The sequence below is a fragment of the Hemitrygon akajei genome, chromosome 10 (assembly GCF_048418815.1).
Source record: "Hemitrygon akajei chromosome 10, sHemAka1.3, whole genome shotgun sequence".
NCBI classification, from domain to species: Eukaryota; Metazoa; Chordata; class Chondrichthyes; order Myliobatiformes; family Dasyatidae; genus Hemitrygon; species Hemitrygon akajei.
In genome coordinates, this window is record NC_133133.1 from 145,502,611 (window position 1) to 145,522,951 (window position 20,341).

The following is a 20,341-nucleotide window of genomic DNA, read 5'->3' on the forward strand; positions in this document are numbered from 1 at the left end:
GTACAGGCCCAGAGCTATCAAACACTCAAATGATCCTCTTCATTCCTGGGGCTATTCTTGTAAGCCTCCAAGATACAGATGGTCAGAGTTAGATACAGAGCATTTAACTAGGGCAGGTCCACAGGATCAGGTCAGTAATTCCAGCTTACTAAATTTTAAAGAATCATATACAGCACAGTAAATGAAACATTAAGGTAAAACTATACTTTCAGTAGCCTTGGACTTCACATGGGGGGAAAAGAAAACAAAATAAACGTCGTGCACATGATGCCCACTCATTGATTAAATTGTCAGGAAAATTACCTATTATTAAGACAAAATTAAAATTGATATTATCTTATTCTTTTGAAAATCCAGAGGTGTTTGCAGTAGTGGAGATAACAGTGCCAGATGCATTGATGATTTCTGACTGTGCCATACAAAGTTGGTATCGTGCAAAAGAATCCAGAATTCAACACAAAACTGCTTTGCTTCCTTGCATTATGATTTTTGCACATTGAACCATTCTTTTAATGCAAAGTATCTTGGTCCTAAAAGTTGCCAGCCATAGAGCTGAAACACCATCTTTGCCAGTGTCTCCCTGCCATTTCACAGAATGCAGTTTAATCTCACCTGTTCTACTTTGGTAGGCATTGTGGGTTTGTTTTGAGGAATTAATCTTTTGTGGAGTTCTGCTCATCAACATGTGTTGTAGACCTGTAGGAGGTGTAGATGGAGTTTGATTCTGACAAGGGACATTTGGATTGCTCTCAAATCTGGTGCCATCCAGAGGAATATCCCAGAGTTCAGGATCATCTGCTGTTTCAGAAAAAAAAAGATTCTTATCAGAGAAAACCTCCAAAAAACTGCAGATGCTGAAAAATTGAAATAAAAACAGAAAATTCTGTAAATACTCAGCAGATCAGATCACATTGATGGGAAGGAAAAAAAGTTAGTTTCAGGTTGAAGAATTTGAAGAGTCTTTGGCCCAAAATACTGTTTCTCTTCCCGTAGCATCATCCTGACCTGCTATGTATTTCCAGCACTTTGTTTTTAGTACACTAGAACACCTGGGGGAAGTCCATGATGCCACAGGGTGAATATACTAATTCCACACAGCCAGCAGTGGAAATCAGGATCCAGCTCTGGAGGCTGGATCTGTGAGCTGGCAGCTCTATCAGTGGCACCACTGAATATATTATGCTCTGTCGTCTTTCTTTCTTTTTACAATATTTTTATTCAGAAGAAGAAAAAAAACAAGATTTACAGAGTGCAACACATAGATACATCTCAACATAACTTGTGTACATTCATATATTGTAATAAAATTGATCAAAATGTTATAGCATAACACATAAAGGTATACCACTCTGTAATCAAAAATTTAAAGATAAGTCATACATCATAAAAGAAATTTTTTATATTAAAAAAGTCAACCCCCTACCAACTACCAAAGAAAAAAGCTGATGGATGATAATGGATAATTAGAAAAAAAAGACATTCACTTAAGAAGAGAAGATAAAAATATACATAAAAGTCTGTGCACTATTAAACTTTATAAACTGGAAAAGTAATTTAGGAAAGGTCCCCAGATATCATAAAAAGATTGTTTCCAATTTAAAACTGAGCAGCGGATCTTCTCTAAATTTAAATAAGACATAATATCACGTAGCCATTGAAGATGTGTAGGAGGGGTAGACTCCTTCCATTTAAGCAAGATTGCTCTTCTTGCTAAAAGAGAGGTAAAAACTAAAACCTGTAGGTTAGGAGTATTTAAAGTTATATCTTCATTTGCAATAATACCAAACAAGGCAGTAAGGGGATTTGGGTCAAATTGGACCCTAAAAAGTTGTGAGAAGGTATGAAATACTTCCTGCCAAAACTTTTTAATTTTAGGGCAAAACCAAAACATATGAATTAAAGAGGCATCAGCAGAGTTGCATTTATTACAAAGTGCAGAAACACTCGGGTAAAAACTGGGCAGCTTCTGTTTAGAAATGTAAGCTCTATGAACCACTTTAAATTGTAGAAGAGAATGACGAGCACAGAAAGATGATTTATTAACCCGTTTTAAGAATTTTATTCCATCTATCATCAGAAATCTGACAATTTAGGTCTAAATAGTCCTTTAGATTTTTTATTTTATCTAAAAAGTCTTGTCTAGAATCAACCAACAAGTTATAGATACCAGTAATAGAACCATTAACAAAAGGTTTTAAATTTAAAAGATCGTCCAGTAAATTTTTATCAGGAGCTATAGGAAAAGTAGTTAAATGGAAACGTAGAAAATCTCTAATTTGAAGGTATCTGTAAAAATGTGTTTTTGGGAGTGCAAATTTATTTGACAATTGGTCAAATGAAGCAAGAGATCCTGAGATAAACAGGTCCCAAAAACACTTAATACCTAGTTCATCCCAATCTTTAAAGACTTTATCAGTCATGGAAGGGATAAAAAAAAATTAAGGAGAATGGGAGATGATAATGAAAAATTCACTAAACCAAAAAATTTCCTAAATTGAGCCCAAATCCTTAAAGTTTGCTTAACAATTATGTTATGTTATTTTATTTGCTGAAAATGAAGAGTATGATCCAAGAAGAGAGACAATAGAGGAATTTTTTTTACAGAATTAACTTCTAAGGAGACCCATGATGGGCAATCTTTATGATAAATATAATAGGACCAGAAAGTAATATTCCTTATATTGGCAGCCCAATAGTAAAACCTAAAATTGGGTAGGGCTAGTCCACCCATCTCTTTATTTCTCTGTAGGTAAACTTTACTTAAACGAGCTTTGTTTGTCTAAATTCAGTTTCCAAAGTGACACGATTGCCCAAAATCCATGGCCTAAAAAAAGTTTCCTGTATATACGGTACAAATTACAATTTTGAGAGAATAATGTACAAAATAAAGTTTTTGTCATTTCCACTCCCACTATAATTATGCAGATGTTTTGATCTTTATTTCTTGCTCTGTAAAATGTTTGTTCCTTCCTATGCTAATGAAGAGAAAGATTTGCATTTACTGATTTGCACTTTTCAGTATCACTGAAGTAATATGGCTTCTGACAGGAACTGGAATCATGTCATCTCGGTGCACAGCTCAGTGCATACTGAGACCTCTGAGACACCAGTCAACCGGTTTGATGAGATCCAGCCACTGAACAAGTCAACAGTTAATCTATGCAACTGATCGTTAGTTCATTGTAGGCTGTTATTTTTTAAATTATTATTATTATTCAGGTTAGCAACTAATCCATGGCTTCACTGCTGATTGTAAAATCCAAGGCAATAAAAGGATGCCACATTATTACAACTTACTGATTCAATGAACTTCTCAGTGCCAACCTTCTGGCTCTGACTGCCTCTGGACTTAAAATAAGCCAGGTTTTCCATCCAGCCTAATTGGAGTGCATTGGTTGATATATTACATGAAAATCTTTCATTTAACTGCTGACATTGTTAAAGTTTCAACTGTTTTTAACTCAAGAGGAATAAATATAAAATAAACTCTAAAATAACTCGCCGGTTACCTTTTTTTTAAATGAAAAGTGATCCACTGAACTTTCAAGCAGCATGGATGCAATACCTACCAGCCAGGAGCTTATCCTCAAATACATCTGCCTCATGCTTGATTGGTGTGATATGATTAATCTGTGGTGCCAATTTAGACTGCACAACTGTCACTACAAATAGAAAGAGAAAATATTTCATATCAATATGTGGAAGTAAACAAATGCATGAAAAATGCATAAATGCTGGGTCCTAAGATCCACCATATTGAGACAGGTTGAATAAGGGACTTGAGCATCCGCGAATTTTGGTATCCGCGAGGGGTCCCGGAAACAATCCCTCACAGATAAGGAGGGCCGACTGTATGTTGCTGATTTAAATTGATAAAAGAGGGCAAGATAGGCATATTTAATTTTAAATATATAAATTAAAAAGCAGTTGTTTATCCAAGAATGCCTTCCTTTACAATTTTGATAATGTAGAATACAAAGATTAAAGATCCTACTGGAGACCAAGTAGATTATGTGATACATCTTCCACTGAGATCCATGTATGTCTGCCCAAGCTTGTCCTGGGACTGGCATTCTGCTTAAAATAATGCCAGTCCCAGGACATTTGAGCTATATCAATGGACTCATCATAGAGTCTTCCAGTGCCATATGAAACTTATACAGCTTCCTCTGCTCACTACCCACCAACAGCTATACAATTAGGTTTATCCTCAGGTCATGATTAAACCTTGTCCTTCTCCTCTTAAACCTATATCCTCTCATTTTAGATTCCCTACCATGGTAAAAAGAATGATCATCCACCTTATTAATATCTTCCATGATTTTATGCATCTCTAAGTTCACAGTTCAGCCTCCTATGCTTCAGGGAAAAAAATGCTCCGGCCTATCTAGACCATCCTTTTAACTCAAGCCCTCTAGTTGTGGCAACATACTCTTGCAAATATCTTCTGCTCCTTTTCCAGCTCAAGGACATACTTTCTATACCAGATGATTTAATGGAAGTAAATTTCAAAAGTCAAGTTAAACTAACACGATGGGCACTACAATACAGATAGGGATTGAATTTCTTGTCATATATTCACATATTAATAGAACAATAAGAACTCACATCAGGTAAAAGTGGGAAATACCTTTCCGTAAAGGACATTGCTAACCCATTTGTCTTTTTTAAAGCTAATCATCAGTTTTCATTAATACTTATACAGCACAAGCCCATTATTGATCATATAGAATTCAGTTTGCCTGTTCCATTCTGTCAATATTGGTTAGATTCACTTCTACTTTCAGAAGATTACAAGGCCACATCTTTGCTTTATATTTTTATCCATTTTCCAATAACATGAAGCAGAGCATCTTTGTATCTCATGCATTTCACACAGATCAAAGTTATTGCATTATTAGATAAATTCACATTATTAAAATCATACCATTAAACTTGTTTTACTTGCAGGATTATTATGCAGCTTAATACTTTTGCATCCTTTTTTCAAGTTCAGTTGGATTTAAAATAATTTAATTTTAAAAACTACTTGCACAATTTCTAATCTATAAATCAAATTAGAGGTCGTTCCTATGTGCGTTAACATGGAAATTTTGATGGATGTCAGTTTAAAAAAAATTAAAGCAGCTTCTGACAATCAGATAACTGCTCATCTTGCATAAACAGTCTCAGGTACCTGTGTGATTATTTGCTTGGGCAACACAACTAACAGTTTCTTGTGACTGTGGTTTGAGATTCTTCGCCATCTGTTCTCTGAACTGTTGTTGAAGCTGCTTCTGTCGAAGTTTCCGTTGGTATGTGAGGTCCAGATCAACGTTGTAATCTGTACTGCTACATAAACAGAGAGCCATGCAACGCAATTAATTTCTTCATATACTGCTCCTTCTTACTATCAATTCAAGGATCAAATATTCCCCCCCATTTAATGGGCCTGTTGTGAGAAAGAGCAAGTTAATTACATTTAGAGTAGACTTAACACTATCTTAATGCCAGTTCAGTACAACATGTAGATATAAGAAAAAATTTCCTCAATATATAACCTCAGTATATTCAGACATCTGATGAGTATTTAGAAAATATATTTCTCCCTCTGATAAACAAACTTAAATATAATGGATTCCAGTTAATTGGGGCAGCTGTTTATTTGGGTCAACTCTTGAAAGAACAAAAACGAATCGAGAAAATAGCCGGGATTCCATTTATTTGGTGTGGTCAAGTGGTTAAGGCGTTGGACTAGCGATCTGAAGGTCGTGAGTTTGAGCCCCAGCCAAGGTAGCATGTTGTGTCCTTGAGCAAGGCACTTAACCACACATTGTTCCAGTCCACCCAGCTGAAAATGGGTACCAGCAAAATGCTAAGGGTTAACCTCGCGATAGACTGGCATCCTATCCGGGGGGGGGGGGGGGGGGGGGGGGAGTTTTGTACTCTCAGTCGCTTCACGCCACGGAAACCAGCATAAGCACAGGCCTGATGAGCCTATAAGGCTCGGGACAGACTTCACCCTGAACTTTTATTTGGGACACTATGCTGTTTAATTGAGACAGCAGTCTGTTGCCAAACAGCTTCTAACTATTGTCAGTCACATGTACTCGTGTGGCCGTTAGACACTACACCGTGCTCAGAGCAAATAGTTTTTAAAACAGCCTCAGTTTCACGTAGTCAGGTTATTTTATCTATTTGGGCTGACGGATGCAGATTCAAAAACCAGTGGTTTTTTGATTTTTTTTTTATTTTGACTTAAAAATTCAGACCCCTGCCAAGATGCCACTAAAAGATTTGACACCAGCTGAAAACAATTACCTTACTGGACCAAATTAAAAGCCAGTCGCCTAACACCACTCTTCATCAGCAAGATAAACTGAGAAAAATGGCTGTTGTGCAAGGGACAACAGGGAACATCTCAAAAACGAAAGCCAGTGATTACATAGGATGTCAGGAAATTTATTGTTGGATTATGGTACTACTTCATGCAGGAAAGCATGAAGGTAGTCCATTATCTGCATCTGGTGTCTGTGCTGACTTTGTTCACTTACAGTCAAGAGAATATGGCAGTGTACAGTGGATAAATTCCTCCATTGTTAACGATCAGGAGCTAATACAGTTTTATAGTACTGTAGTAGTAATAGTATAGACTGTTCTAATTTGTTCTGCATTTTATTTAAATACCTAATTTATTACTTAGTTAAACAGTAGTTAGTCTTTTATATAACTTTCAACTATTTCCATGAAATTTTGGCTAATTGGGGCAGCTGCTTAATTTGGGCCAAAATGTACTGGTCCCAATTAACTGGAATCCACTGTATAGTCAAAGATAACAAATAGAATGAAATAAGAAGTGAAATCCTCAATGAGCCCTTTGGATTCATTTATGCACACCAGACAGACATTGCTTATATTAATTCCACTTCCTATCTCTTCATTTGTCATGGCAATTTCTTCACAAATCCATGATGAACCTGAGCTTATGTGATAAGTTTTCCTACCCCTCACAATTTACTTTAATACATTACCACCATTGCTAACTGATCTTTAATTATCTGGCCTATCACTCTCTCCCTTCTTAATCAATGTTTCTACTTTATCAGCTATTCCTGTAATACGAGGAAACTTAAAATTAATGGATCATTTTTCCTTCCCTGCTTCTCTGAACACTATAGGAAAGTTCAGGGTTCTGGATTTATCTACTTTTAGACTCTTGTCATTTGCATTTATTTTGTCTTAGCAGCAATGCCCATATTGTACCGTGTTTTGTTCTCTTACCTAAAAGTATACAACAAAGGTTTCTGGATTCAGATTGTTTAGGGTAGGTGACCTTTGTATTTAGAGTTTAGATGAATGGGTGGGAATTCAACTGAAGCTTATAAAGTTCTGACAGAGCTAAGCAGACTGGATAAGAGGAGCTAATTTCCTCTGGAAGGGGCATCTAGAACTTGGTTTGTAATCCCATGTTATAAGGTAAGAGATACCAGAGAATGGACAGAGGGGGAAATATATTATGGAGATAGATGATAACATAATAAACTGTGGAGCAAAATTAAAGGGTAAAATGGCTAATTCCTGTTCCTGTTATGTTTCTAATATCATTCCCTGACTTTCATCCAGACAAAGTTATAACTTATAACTACACTGATGTCTTAACTACAGATTAGCATTTTGGTTTTTGCAGCTGCTACCCTTTTTCTCTTGCCCCTTTTGTTCTTTTGAACCCCCTCCATCCCAAAAAAAATTCCAAAATTTATCCACAATATTTCCCCCCACTCTACTTTTCAATTTCCATTGCAATTTCACTTCTACATTTTTATAATCTTTCAGGATTCCTTCCAATTGTGGCTTATGCTGCACTTGCATGCTTGAGGCTCACGAGCCAGCATAACCAAAATCTTTTATACATCAACAATGACTAGTGTGCTATATTTATGAACTATCTTTTCTATGCCTTTCTTAGTTATATCGCAGCATAGTCTCACATTTCTCACAATTTACCAAACAAGATTCATCCAGCCAGCCTCACTCTATCATTCTGACTAAATCCTTTTGCACTCTTTTTATCCTCTTCATTGCTCAGTCCCCCCAATCTTAGCATTTTAGCCGGCATACTGGAATCTGTGCAGGGTTGGGGGTAGCTGCTGCAAGTCAGTTCTCCTGTCAGTGCTGCCCTCCAGTGTTTGCTTCCTGGAAGACAAGCTGGATGTTCATCTGTTGATGACTGAGCATGAGATGAGGAACTGTTGCACACTTGTTCTTACAGAAACATGGCTCCAGAAAACCCATGCATCATCAAACTTGAGGTCATGCCACTAAGGGACTTGTTCCAATATTATTTTTTGTGACTGTATGTGCTATCATAACTATTTGGGCTGTGTGCTATATGCAACCATTTGCACCTTGGCCCTGGAGGAATGCTGTTTTGTTTATCTGTATACATGCGTATGGTTGAATGACAATTAAACTTGAATTTACTGTACTTTGTATTTCTATCTAAGTTAATATAAATTATTAATAGATCAAGGACCAGAACTGATCCTAATTTAGGCTCAAGTGACTAGCAATGATGGATTTCCTTCATTTATCTATAATAAATACCTGCATGCTCTAATTTTTAGAAAATATTTTGTACATTTCCTTGTCAAATGCCTTTGAAAATCCAGAAATATTGCATCCACTGGCTTCCCGTTTTCTATTCTGCTCATCACATTCCCAAAACACCAGAATTGTCAAATAATATTTTCCTCTATTAAACTATCCAATCACACCACAATTTTTAATGTGTTTGTTACAATGTGCCAACAATAAATGATCAGCTAATGATTGGCGGCTTCCCAGTTCCTTGCGTTTTCTAGAATTAAGTTTATCATTGCTCTAGAATTTTGTAAGATTAGTAACAATGTATGCACATTTCTCCAGGACTTTCTCTTTAGTGATATTAATGATTTTAAGTTTCATAATATAATTGGACCATTCAGACCCCTCCATTCAGCTCTGTCTGTTTGGAATTGGAAATAGTTTATTATTGGCACATGTACTAAAAGTGAAAATACAGTGGAAAGCTTGGCTTGCATACTGTTCAAACAGATCATAGCATCACACTGTGCACTCAGGTAGAACAAGGTAAAATAATAAAAATGCAGAATGAAGCGTAACAGCTACAGTAATGAAAATATACAAAATATTGGTTTATTGTTTGGCCTATTTCTTGATTCCCAATATAATACATTTGATTTTGCTATTCTCTTTCTTGCTTTTTACATTATTACGGGCTCTTATCATCTTACACTGGAAGGAATGGTGCAACAAATGATTGCTTAGTCAATGGTTAGGACTTTTCAAATATCTCTGGTGTCCACTGAAAGTCAAGACAATTTGAAAATATAAAATATATTTTTAATTGGCACAAATTTCCCATTGCTGTATTAACTACAGATACTAAAATCAGGGGCAAAATTAATGCTCTATCAGTACAATCTACAAAGTAAATACTTTTCACATTTACTTAGAAAAACATTGTAAATACATTATCATCAAATAAAACACTTAACTCCATAGACAATGATCTCTGGATCATAACTGAGCCATCACTGAAGGTGACTCAAGAATGACACCAGGATGCAAAGTTTAAGCATGGCAATCTATAATTAGATACTTCTATAGTCTGATAATTAAGAGCCTAAATGCCATTCTCACACTCAAGTGCTAGAAATTTACCAACCGGGAAAGGCTGCAATTCTCTCCTGCCACGTCTTCCTTCCTGTCTGCAGTTTCTCCTTTAATACCTTTGTTGGGAGGACATGAAGTGGGTGCAGGCAGAGGCCTGAGATGAGCCTGTAATAAGCTGTTGTACCTGGCTTTCTGAATCATGGGTTCATCATCATTTCTTTTAGCATCAGCAAACTGAAAATCTGTTTGCTTAAAAAAAAGAAAAAAAAGTGTACAAAACTTATGTTTGGTAAATGAATCTGATCTATTAGCCACCGAATAATTGTTTTTTTCGAGATGCCAAGATATTTACAATTATTGTATATTTGAAAGACAGTATTTTGACATAGATAACCTTAAATTGTTCAACTGAATTCTCATAACAATTGATGAACAACTTCGTAGGAGTAATAGACTGACAAAACCCCATACTGTGGTCGTTGCTTAGAAGATTACTCAAGAATCAAAGAAAAGATTTCTTTGCAATGCCAACTTGCCAGTCATGTTTTAATGGTCTCCTGAGGTCTTTTTATTAATTGGTACATAGTCAACCAAAGGATAAATATCTGCATAAAGGAGACAAAATCATTATGTGCTATTTCAGGAGGGGTATCCCTGCTGTCAGACACAGGGAAAGTCATCACCAGGATCCTCCTCAATCTCCTTCTGCCAGTGGTCTTTGATTCAGTGTTGATTTTGTCCAGCCAGAGCTATGACCTTCACTTTACAACCAATTCAACAGAAACGCAGAGAGTAGGACTAAATGCTGAACCAGTCTTTTCTGACTTCCCTTAGACCATCAAATCGAGGGGGACTGTGCAGCATCCCCCTGCATTTGAGGCACTTGAAGCAAGATCTTGACCAGTAACAGATCCAAACTCAATACAGACTGGAGTTAAGCAAGGCTAGCTTCCAGATGAGGCGCCAATAACCTACATGATTATTGGGAAATAGTTTAAACAACACTTGCTTCACTCAGAAACTAATCACCTTTTCTTAAATAACTGAGCTACAATCTAATTAACATGCTTGTATGCATCTGGTGGCTAGGCTCGAAGTCAGTGACATCCTGTTCAACGAAACATGCATCTTATATATAACATCACAAAAGAGTTTGACCAACCTGCCCCACTGCACAACACTGCCCTCCAACAATAAAGGTCCATAACAGGACCTGGAAAACCTCAATCTTAGAATCCACATTGCAGTGAAGGATATTTACCATTAAGTGAAAATAAATAAAAATATGTTGAACATACATAATAACAGAAAATGGTAGAAAAACTAGCAAGTTCGGCCACATCTATGGGGAAAAAAGTGTTAATGTTTTTGGCTAATGATCCTTCATCAAATCACATTAAAATAAAACTATTTCAGTTAAGGCCTTCCACCAGAACTGAGGAGGAGACAAGCACAGCAAAATGGAAGCTTGTTAAACTACAGGGTGAATGGAGGAAGGGAGAAACCCTGCTTCTCTTCCCATCAATGCAGGCTGACTTCCTGGTACTTGCAGCATTTTTGGAATTTACCATACCATCAGTGCACTAGCACAGATTTTGGGAGGTTGAGGAAAATAGTATTTAAAGATCATGATCTCAAACTCTACACAATGCTCAGTTTATTGGGCAGCAGCTGTCCTTGCCTCCGCCATGAGGACATGTGAACACCACCACTACTGGGTTCCTCTCCACACTGCATACACTTGGGATTATATTGCAAGCCCACCATTGTATCACTGGATGCAAAGCTCCGACCTTTACCAGACCATCTGCAGTAATTGAAAGCAATACCCTACCACTTTCTCAACGGCCTTTAGGCAAGAACAATTAATGCTTGCCTTGGACATTAGAAACTACAGGCAAGTCATCCCAATCCACGGCAGAGATCAAACTTCACCAAATATTTCACAGCAAAGGCGAATGGCAAACAAAAACAATTTAACCTATCTGGTATGTTTCAGAAGGGGAGAAGAGTTATCACAAAGAGGGTGCACTTACAAAAGCTGATCCTGAAGATGTTAAAAAAAATTAGTGGAGAACAAGAATAAAATAATATTATTTAAAATATAACCCCAACCAAAACTATTAGCAACTTAAGTTTAACAAAAAATGAAGATGACCTCACGTACAAACACGTTGGAAGAACTCAGCAGGTCGGGCAGCATCTGTGGAAACATTGACTGCTCATTTCCACGGAAGCTGCCTGACCTGCTGAGTTCCTCCAGCATGTTTGTACATGTTGATTTGACCACAGCATCTGCAGTGTACTTTGTGTTTAATGACGATGACCTGCTATATAGTGTAGTACAAGATAGATTGAGTCTGTGTGTAAAGTGCTTATTTAATTAGTTTGAGGTTTGGTATTATATGGAACAGACTAACGTACACTGACTTGATCTCTGGACTCAAGGGAAGGATAAAGTAAGCCATGATGTAGGAACAGAGCCCTGGCCCCGAATTTTATCCTTAGCACTTAAATATTCTACATGCTCGGCCTATCCAAAATTTATTCTGTCTGCTAGGACAGGAGATTAACAAGAAAACTGAACAATGGATACCTAATCAGTTATGTTTTATTGGTTCACTGTTTAGAACATTCAAATAACATTTGCCAGTGTTTGCTGGTGAATGCTAGTGGCTCTATGTGGAACTGAACATCCTGGGTGATGCTGAACCCTCAATCTTGTCAGTGATTCACTGACTAACTTTTGACTTTGGAGTCTGGAAGCAGAATATAAATCTGTAGCAATTCTCCTTGTTGTCTGGTTGGAGAATCTGTCAACTGAACTTGTGCCAGGTTAGACTAATGGAGCGAAGTGGCTGTATGGCATACATTAACTAACACTTAGACCATAAGACAGGAGCAGAATTAGGCCATTCAGCCCATCGTGTCTGCTCTGCCATTCCATCATGGCTGATGCCATATCCCACTCAACCCCATACACCTGCCTTCTTGCCATATCCTTTCATGCCCTGACCGATCAGGAAACTATCAACTTCTGACTTAAATGTACCCATGGACTTGGCCTCCACCGCAGTCTGTGGTAGAGCATTCCTCAGATTCAATACTCTCTGGCTAAAAAAATTCCTCCTTACCTCTGTTCTAAAAGGTCACCCCTCAATTGTGAGGCTGTACCCTCTTGTTCCGGATACTCCCACCATAGGAAACATCCTCTCCACATCCGACCTTTCAACATTTGGTAGATTTCAATGAGATCCCCCCACATCCTTCTAAATTCCAAAGCTGCCAAACTCTAATACGTTAACCCCTTCATTCCTGGAATCATCCTTGTAAACCTCCTCTGGACTCTCTCCAATGGCAACACATCCTTTCTGAGATATGGGGCCCACAACTGTTGATAATACTCCAAGTGCAGCTTGACTAATTTCTCCTTGCTTTTATATTCTATGCCTCTTGAAATAAATGCCAACACTGCATTTGCCTTCTTTACCACAGACTCAAGCTGCAAATTAACCTTCTGTGAATCTTGCCTGAGGACTCCTAAGTCCCGCTAAACCTCTGCTGTTTGAACCTTTTCCCCATTTAGATAATTGCACTATTATTCCTTTTACCAAAATGCATTAGCATACATTTCCCAACAATATACCATCTGCCACTTTTGTGCCCATTCTTCCAATCTGTCCAAGTCCTGCTGCAATCACATTGTTTCCTCAGCACTACCTACCCTTACCCCTCCACCTATCTTCATATCATCCACAAACTTTGCCACAATGCCATCAATTCTAAATCAATGATAAACAATGTGAAAAGTAGCAGTCCCAATACTGACCCCTGAGGAACACCATTAGTCACTGGCAGTCAACCAGAAAAGGCCCCCTTTATTCCCACTCATTGCATCCCGCCCGTCAGCTAATGCTCTATGTCAGTATCTTTTCTGTAACATTGTAGTGTTTTAGTTTGTTAAGCAGCCTCATGTGTGGCATTTCTTGTATTAAATGAGCTTGTTTTAATGCCTTTACTTGTTTAAACTGGAGATAGATCTTAGTCAGTTGTCAGCTGCTTCCAATTATTCATGGGCAGCTTTCCACAACAACATGGCGGTGCTATGTTTTGCCACATTTTGGATTTGTATGGCTTTGGGCAGACACTTCACACTTGCCACACAAGTTAAAATGAATACCAGCAGCACGTACAGATAACTCAAGTGGTGGTCAGTTTGAGCCCATTTGTGGCATTATCCCAGTAAAAGTTCTGTATTTCCATGCAGCAGTTCCCTTATTATAGGTATCCCAAATAAATCCTCACCTGCTGGGGTAGTTTATTAACCATTCGCAAATACTCTTTATCCAGAATACAATTACCCAAGGCATTGCCAAAGGATCTGAAATTAAAAAATTCAATGCAGTTACACATTGCTGCTAATATTACCACTAGGCCAGCTACCTGAACTGCCAAATTTTCATTGAATTACTGTGCTTATTTTTCAATTGATCATTATTCTGCAATCAATTTTTCAGTCTGTCAACAGCAAAGGTTAACAATAAAGTAACCCAATAAAGCAACAAATAGACCAATGAGCTTCAAGTACAGGAATTATGTTCGATAATTACAATATTTTAAAGGGGTGTTAAATGTTAGATGTCGAATATCTATCCCTGACTCTCACTTTTCCCATTCATGATTTGATACTTCAGAATTTATGAACTTCAGCACAGGAACTACTCATCCACACTGACCAATAAGCTAGTCCCATTCGCCATGTTTAAAATCTAATAATACATTAATTCAATATTCTAGTTAACATTTGGACAATTAAGCCTGTTTCCTAAGGGCAAAGTGTATTTATCCAATGTCACTGAATCACAATTCACCAGTTTGTGATCACTTACTTACTCTGACAGCTTTTATTGCCACTTTCACCATATCTGTCTTCTCTGGTCATCAGTTGTCCTCATGGACAACAGTAACTTTATTTTAAACATAACATAATATTAGTTGCCAGAATTTTTCTACTTTTGCTACACAAAATTTAAAAAAGCGTTTGATAAATACTTCAGAGATCGCTTTAATCCGTCAGTAACTGCTTCCTTCCTGGCCTTCTCCAGGGACATTGCCTTGGATTTCAGTCCCTCACTCACTCCATAACCAACATCTTCATGGAAACTTCCATCCTGAAGGTCAAGGTATCACACTATTAAAATGCATGTAATATTTACAGAATTACACCAAATACAATTAAAACCAAAATTAATACCATTATTAATTTTCTTGCTCACGTCACATAGACAGACTAGCATTTTAGCAAGAATCATTTATACCTTGAGTTGGACCTTTACAAATGCACTGACACCCACATAAAACTTTCCATTAATGAGATCCACAAAATCTGAAAGAAAACATACAACTAAATTAAATCAAACACAGGATTAATGGATTTCTAGCAACATCCATTAAACCATCAATTTGGTTTAATTGTTATGTTACAATAATCAAAATATTTACTGGATACTGCATTTCCTGGTGAAGCTGGTATGTAATGTCACATCTAGCAAACTGGAATTAGATTTGAACTTTGGCTAGATAATCCATTCTACACTCTGAGAAATAATATACATCCATAATTCTGGAATGAACAAATTCCTGAAATCAATAATGCCTCAGATCCCAAATATTTACTTTGACAATAGCCACAACTAAATTAGTCTTACTCACCAACATTTTGTTGTGTGATGGAATGGGACCACCCATTATATCCAAAAAGTTCATTAGCTAGGTTGACAACTCTGTGACCCTCAATGTAGCAGACCTGATAATGTAGTAAGTGGAATACGTATCAGTGCCACTGTGAAATAATTTGCATAGAAGTCAGAAAAATCACACATAAATGAAGAATGTTTGTCTTGGTCCCACAAGGTTTAGGTTAGGATACATGGGCTATTGTTTCATACTGCTGAAAACAGGAATAATTCCTTCGAGGGTCATATTGACAAAAGGAATGTGGTAGAGTGGCATAATGCTGTGCAACTAAAAATGGAAAATGCAAACAGGAAGTATGTTGTAATGTTATGAAGAGAATGGGTTTCTGGTTGCCAAGAGGAACAATACAAATCAAACAATCCATATCTGACTACAACTGAATCATTTCTCTCTTCAATACTGCAAATTAGTGAAGTACATTTTTTTTGAAGGTTTGCAATGAATACAATTCTAACATTCCTTCTGTTTGTTCTCGATCTTTGCAATCATCCATGTAAAAAGAATTTTCAATTCTTCTCTCATTATTTACCATTTATATCAAACTGATGATCACTTTTCAATATCTAATATAAACCAAGCAAAACATCATTTCAGCAGTCATTCTGAATAATATCTTAGAAACATAGAAAACCTACAGCACAATACAGGCCCTTCGGCCCACAATACTGTGCTGAACATGTACTTACTTTAGAAATTTCCTGGGGTTACCCATAGCCCTCTATTTTTCTAAGCTCCATGTACCTATCCAACAGTCTCTTCAAAGAAGCCTTGGCATCTTTTCTAAGTGGGAAGTTCAGTATTGAACACTATACTCTAGCCAAGGCTTTACTGAAGACTTATGGAGATTAATCAGGACTTCCCACATTGTTTTAGGTACACAATTTCTAAAGACAAATATATATTTTAAACATCTCAAATAGTGAAGAGATGAAGGAAGGATACTGATAGATAAATGGGTTTAAATGAAAAAGGCCTGATACTGAATTGAGGGAACAACATTTATCAGTACCACACAATTGAGTGCAAAACATGAACATGCAGTAACATGGGGAAAATGGCTCAGCTCAGAAAAATCCAAAATAATACTTCCAGTCACCATACAGTCTAGTATGCTTCAGACATTTGGCATACTGATGTGTAGAGCGGCATCATTTGTCAAACAACAATCAGTGTTTATAGCTAAAATAATCATATTTATCTAGTTTAGAAACATTATTGTCTATTCACAGAGAACAGTGTGACCTATTCGCTATAGCTGTTCTATTTAAAGGTCTACTTAGCCATTTACCTCTTACTTCTAAGGTCTGCTTTGCCTCTGACATCTGACCCATATCTCTAAATTGTGCACCACAGTAGAACCAACAGATAATTACTGGAGAAATGGAAGTGCCCCTCATCTGACAGGCTAGTACTGTGGAACATTTCAAAACGTGTCTTAAAAACCTATTTTTTAATTTGGCCTACTTGTAGGATTACTTAATGCTCGTTGAAAATGATTACATTTATATAATGTACAAACGTAATAATACTACTTATGTAGCACCTTTCATACATTAAAATGCAGGCTCAAAATGCTTTACATAGATTATAAAGATAAATCAGTAGTCATAAAAATACGAGACAGAATTGGAAATCATAAGTAAAGACAGACATTATACAGAATAAAATTTAATTGAATGTACCAAATTATATAAATGTAATCATTTTCAACAAGCATTAAGTAATCCTGCAAGTAGGCCAAATTAAAAAATAGGCTTTTAAGACATGTTTTGAAATGTTCCACAGTACTAGCCTGTCAGATGAGGGGCACTTCCATTTCTCCAGTAATTATCTGTTGGTTCTACTATGGTGCACAACTTAGAGATATGGATCAGATGTCAGCGGCAAAGCAGACAAATCCAGGGGCATGGGCTGCAAACAATGGAGATGATTGTAACACATACAAAATGCTGGAACAAATCAGCAGGTCAGGCGCATCTATGGAAAGGAAAAAGAGTTGATGTTTTGAGTCAAAAGTCTTCATCAGGACTGGAAAAAAAAGGGGAAGAAATCAGAATGGGGGTGATTGGATGTAAAACACTGCTGACTCACAGGAAGGAATTCAGCAGTTTCTCTGGGAAGATTGCATTGAGTCAAGTTTGAACTGAATTTAGAACACAAGTGGAGAAGAGTATCTCCCCTTCTAGTTTTGTATGGGGCAGCGGCAACATGATTAGGTACAGTTCTTAACTTGCTCCCTTGAAGAGTTCATATGCGAGAAACGTCAGCTAATCTAACACTTCAGGAACAAGGTGTCTGAACTTGAGGAGGAGGTAGCTGACTTGCAACGTTGTAGAGTATTGGCAGTTGTGTTCCAGATGTCCTTTAGGGAGATAGTGTGAACCCCAAAAGAGCCATGGGTTGAGACTCCAGACCAGAAAGAAAGAGACAGGTGGGGGACCGTGGGAAGGAAGCAGAAGGTAAGAAGGACAGGTGCACACTGTCTAGGGACATCAACCCCAGAGTTAGAAGTGTCCAACCATTTTAAACATCTAGCGATGCTCAGCGACGACCATGAAACCTCTTTGTTGGTAGGCAAGACAGAGGAACCCCACAGGACCCTCTCTAATCCTAAACCTAATCCCCGCAAAAAGGAAGTAGTGATAGTAGGGGGACTCAATTATCAGAAGGGGTTGAGAATCAGGTGTGTACTGACAAGGAGTCTTGTACACGTAGGGGACCTCCCTGGACAAGTAGATAAGCTCCTAGCCAGAACTGTGGTGGATCCAGTAGTCATTGTCCACATTAGAGCAAGTGGCACAGGTAAGAGCAGACTGTCAGTTCTGCAAGAGTTAGCTGGGAAACGTAGGGCCAGAACTGACAAGGTGGCTTTCTCAGAAGTTCTGCCTGTGCCACGCTCCAGTCCAGGTAAGATGGAGACGATAGGAAGATTTAACATGTGGCTCAAATCACGGTGTAGGTGAGGGGGGCATATGTGTATGGGACATTGGGGCTCCTTCTGGGGCAGATGGACCTGTACCATTGGAACGGGTTGCATTTGAATCAGAGGGGCACTAATGTATTGGGCGGGCATATGTTTCAGTTAGTTGAGGACAGTTTAAACTAGGGAATGGGGAGGTGGGGGTGACAGGGAACTTACAACATGCAGGCTTAACAGTGGAGAATAACATTACATCATAAACCAATTATAGGCTTCAAAAATATAAAAATGAATTGGAATAAGATGAAAAACATTCGTAATAGACTAAGGATGGCCTGTGTAAAGGAAGAAATATTAAGAATAAAATAAATGAGCTGGAATTATATGCACATTTGATATAATAGCAATAACTGAAATCTGGCCTACCTCAAAGGATGGTGATTAACATAGTATTAAAGGAAAGATAGCCAAGATTGTAAAGTTGAAGGAGTAGCCATATACACAAGACAGAATTTAAACATGAGGTTGCTTATGATAGGAGATGAATCGAGACTTTGTGAAGTACCTGGGTGAACATTGAAAGCTGTAAGGACAAAGGAATAACAGTGGGTGTATGCTTTGGAACCCCTAATACTGATAGTGATTTTAATAAACAACTATCAGCGTATTATCAAAAGCATGTTCTGAGGGTGATGTTATACTTATGGGTTACTTAACTTTCTCAAAAATTGAGTGGGAGAACCCAGTGACTAATGGATTACAGGAAAGTGAATTCATTGAGTTATTGAAAGATTGTTTGTTGACGCAGTATGTTAATGCACCAACAAGAAGGGAGGCCTGTCTATATTTGATATTCTGTAACAATCACGATAGAATTTTGAGTACGAAAGTTGTTGAGCCTTTAGGAACAAGTGAAGTTTTTTGGGAGAGTATATCGGTAAAAACCAAAGCCATTAAATTGAATTTCAGAAATGCAAAGTTCGTGCAGATGTAGCAAAGACTTCGGAAGGTACACTGCAATGAACTGTTTGAAGTTGTGTCAATTGAGGAACAATGGGGTGGATTTAAAGAGCTGAAACACAGTGCTGGAAATGTTCATACCCAAGGTTGGGAGAAGCAATAAAAACAATAGATCAATGACATGGATGAATAGAGACAAACATAAAAAATTATTGAAGAAAAGACAGCTATATAAGGAATACATAAAAAATAGCAATTATGTTAGCCATAGGGCATATGAAAATATAAGAGCTATAGTCAGGGAAATTTGGATTGCCAAAAGGCAGGTTGAAAAGGATATTGCTGATAATGCTAAGAATGACCCCAAGAGATTTTTAAAAATACTTTAGTAGTAAAAGAAAAGTCAAGGAGGAAGTTAAAGGTATTGGTAATAACAAGCGGGGTGTTAAATTATGCAAAGAAGGACATAGCAGATACTCTAAACTCTTATTTTGCTGAAGTATTCACTTGCAGAAGTGTTGGCAATATGTCAGTAAGTGCACAGAAAAATTAAGGCTGTTTTAAGTGACTTAGATATCTTAGAAAGTGAGGTCCTGCTTCAGCTGTAAAGGCTGAAAGTTAATAAATCTCCAGGGCCAGACAACATATATCCATGGGTACCTAAAGAGGTCTGTGATTACATATAAAAAATACCCATAACATGCATTTTTCAAGTCATTGAAGACTAGTGAAATCCCTAAGGACTGGAAATGGGCTAACATTATCCAGGTATACACGAAGGGTGACTGCACTGACCCTGGTAACTATAGACCTTTAAGCTTAATGTGTATCACAGGCAAGATAATGAAGAATGAGATAGAAAAAACAGCTGATAAGAACATGTTTGTTAGCAGAAAGCCAGCATGTGTTCAGAAAGGGGAAATTGTTTTACTAATATATTGGAGGTCTATGAAGAGGCAACTAAAATGTATGATAACAATAGAGCAGCTGATATAATTTACTTGGACTTTCAGAAGGCTTTTGACAAGGTACCCCACAAGAGCTTATTAA

General features: G+C 37.4%; 1 protein-coding gene across 2 annotated transcripts in view; it reads right to left on the bottom strand.

The window, feature by feature from the left end:
• rad52 (RAD52 homolog, DNA repair protein) overlaps positions 1 to 20,341 on the bottom strand; it is a 38,322-nt gene that overhangs the window by 1,733 nt on the left and 16,248 nt on the right. The window contains exons 3-10 of one of the 2 annotated variants that reach the window (XM_073059260.1): positions 15,367 to 15,460; positions 14,973 to 15,040; positions 14,707 to 14,825; positions 13,960 to 14,035; positions 9,707 to 9,903; positions 5,177 to 5,331; positions 3,570 to 3,662; positions 613 to 795 (exon numbers count right to left, since the gene is read on the bottom strand). In XM_073059260.1, the coding sequence (XP_072915361.1) occupies positions 613 to 795; positions 3,570 to 3,662; positions 5,177 to 5,331; positions 9,707 to 9,903; positions 13,960 to 14,035; positions 14,707 to 14,825; positions 14,973 to 15,040; positions 15,367 to 15,460 (985 nt within the window). Of the gene's footprint in view, positions 1 to 612; positions 799 to 3,569; positions 3,663 to 5,176; positions 5,332 to 9,706; positions 9,904 to 13,959; positions 14,036 to 14,706; positions 14,826 to 14,972; positions 15,041 to 15,366; positions 15,461 to 20,341 lie in introns of both variants that reach the window. The other variant, XM_073059259.1, reaches the window with a different exon arrangement.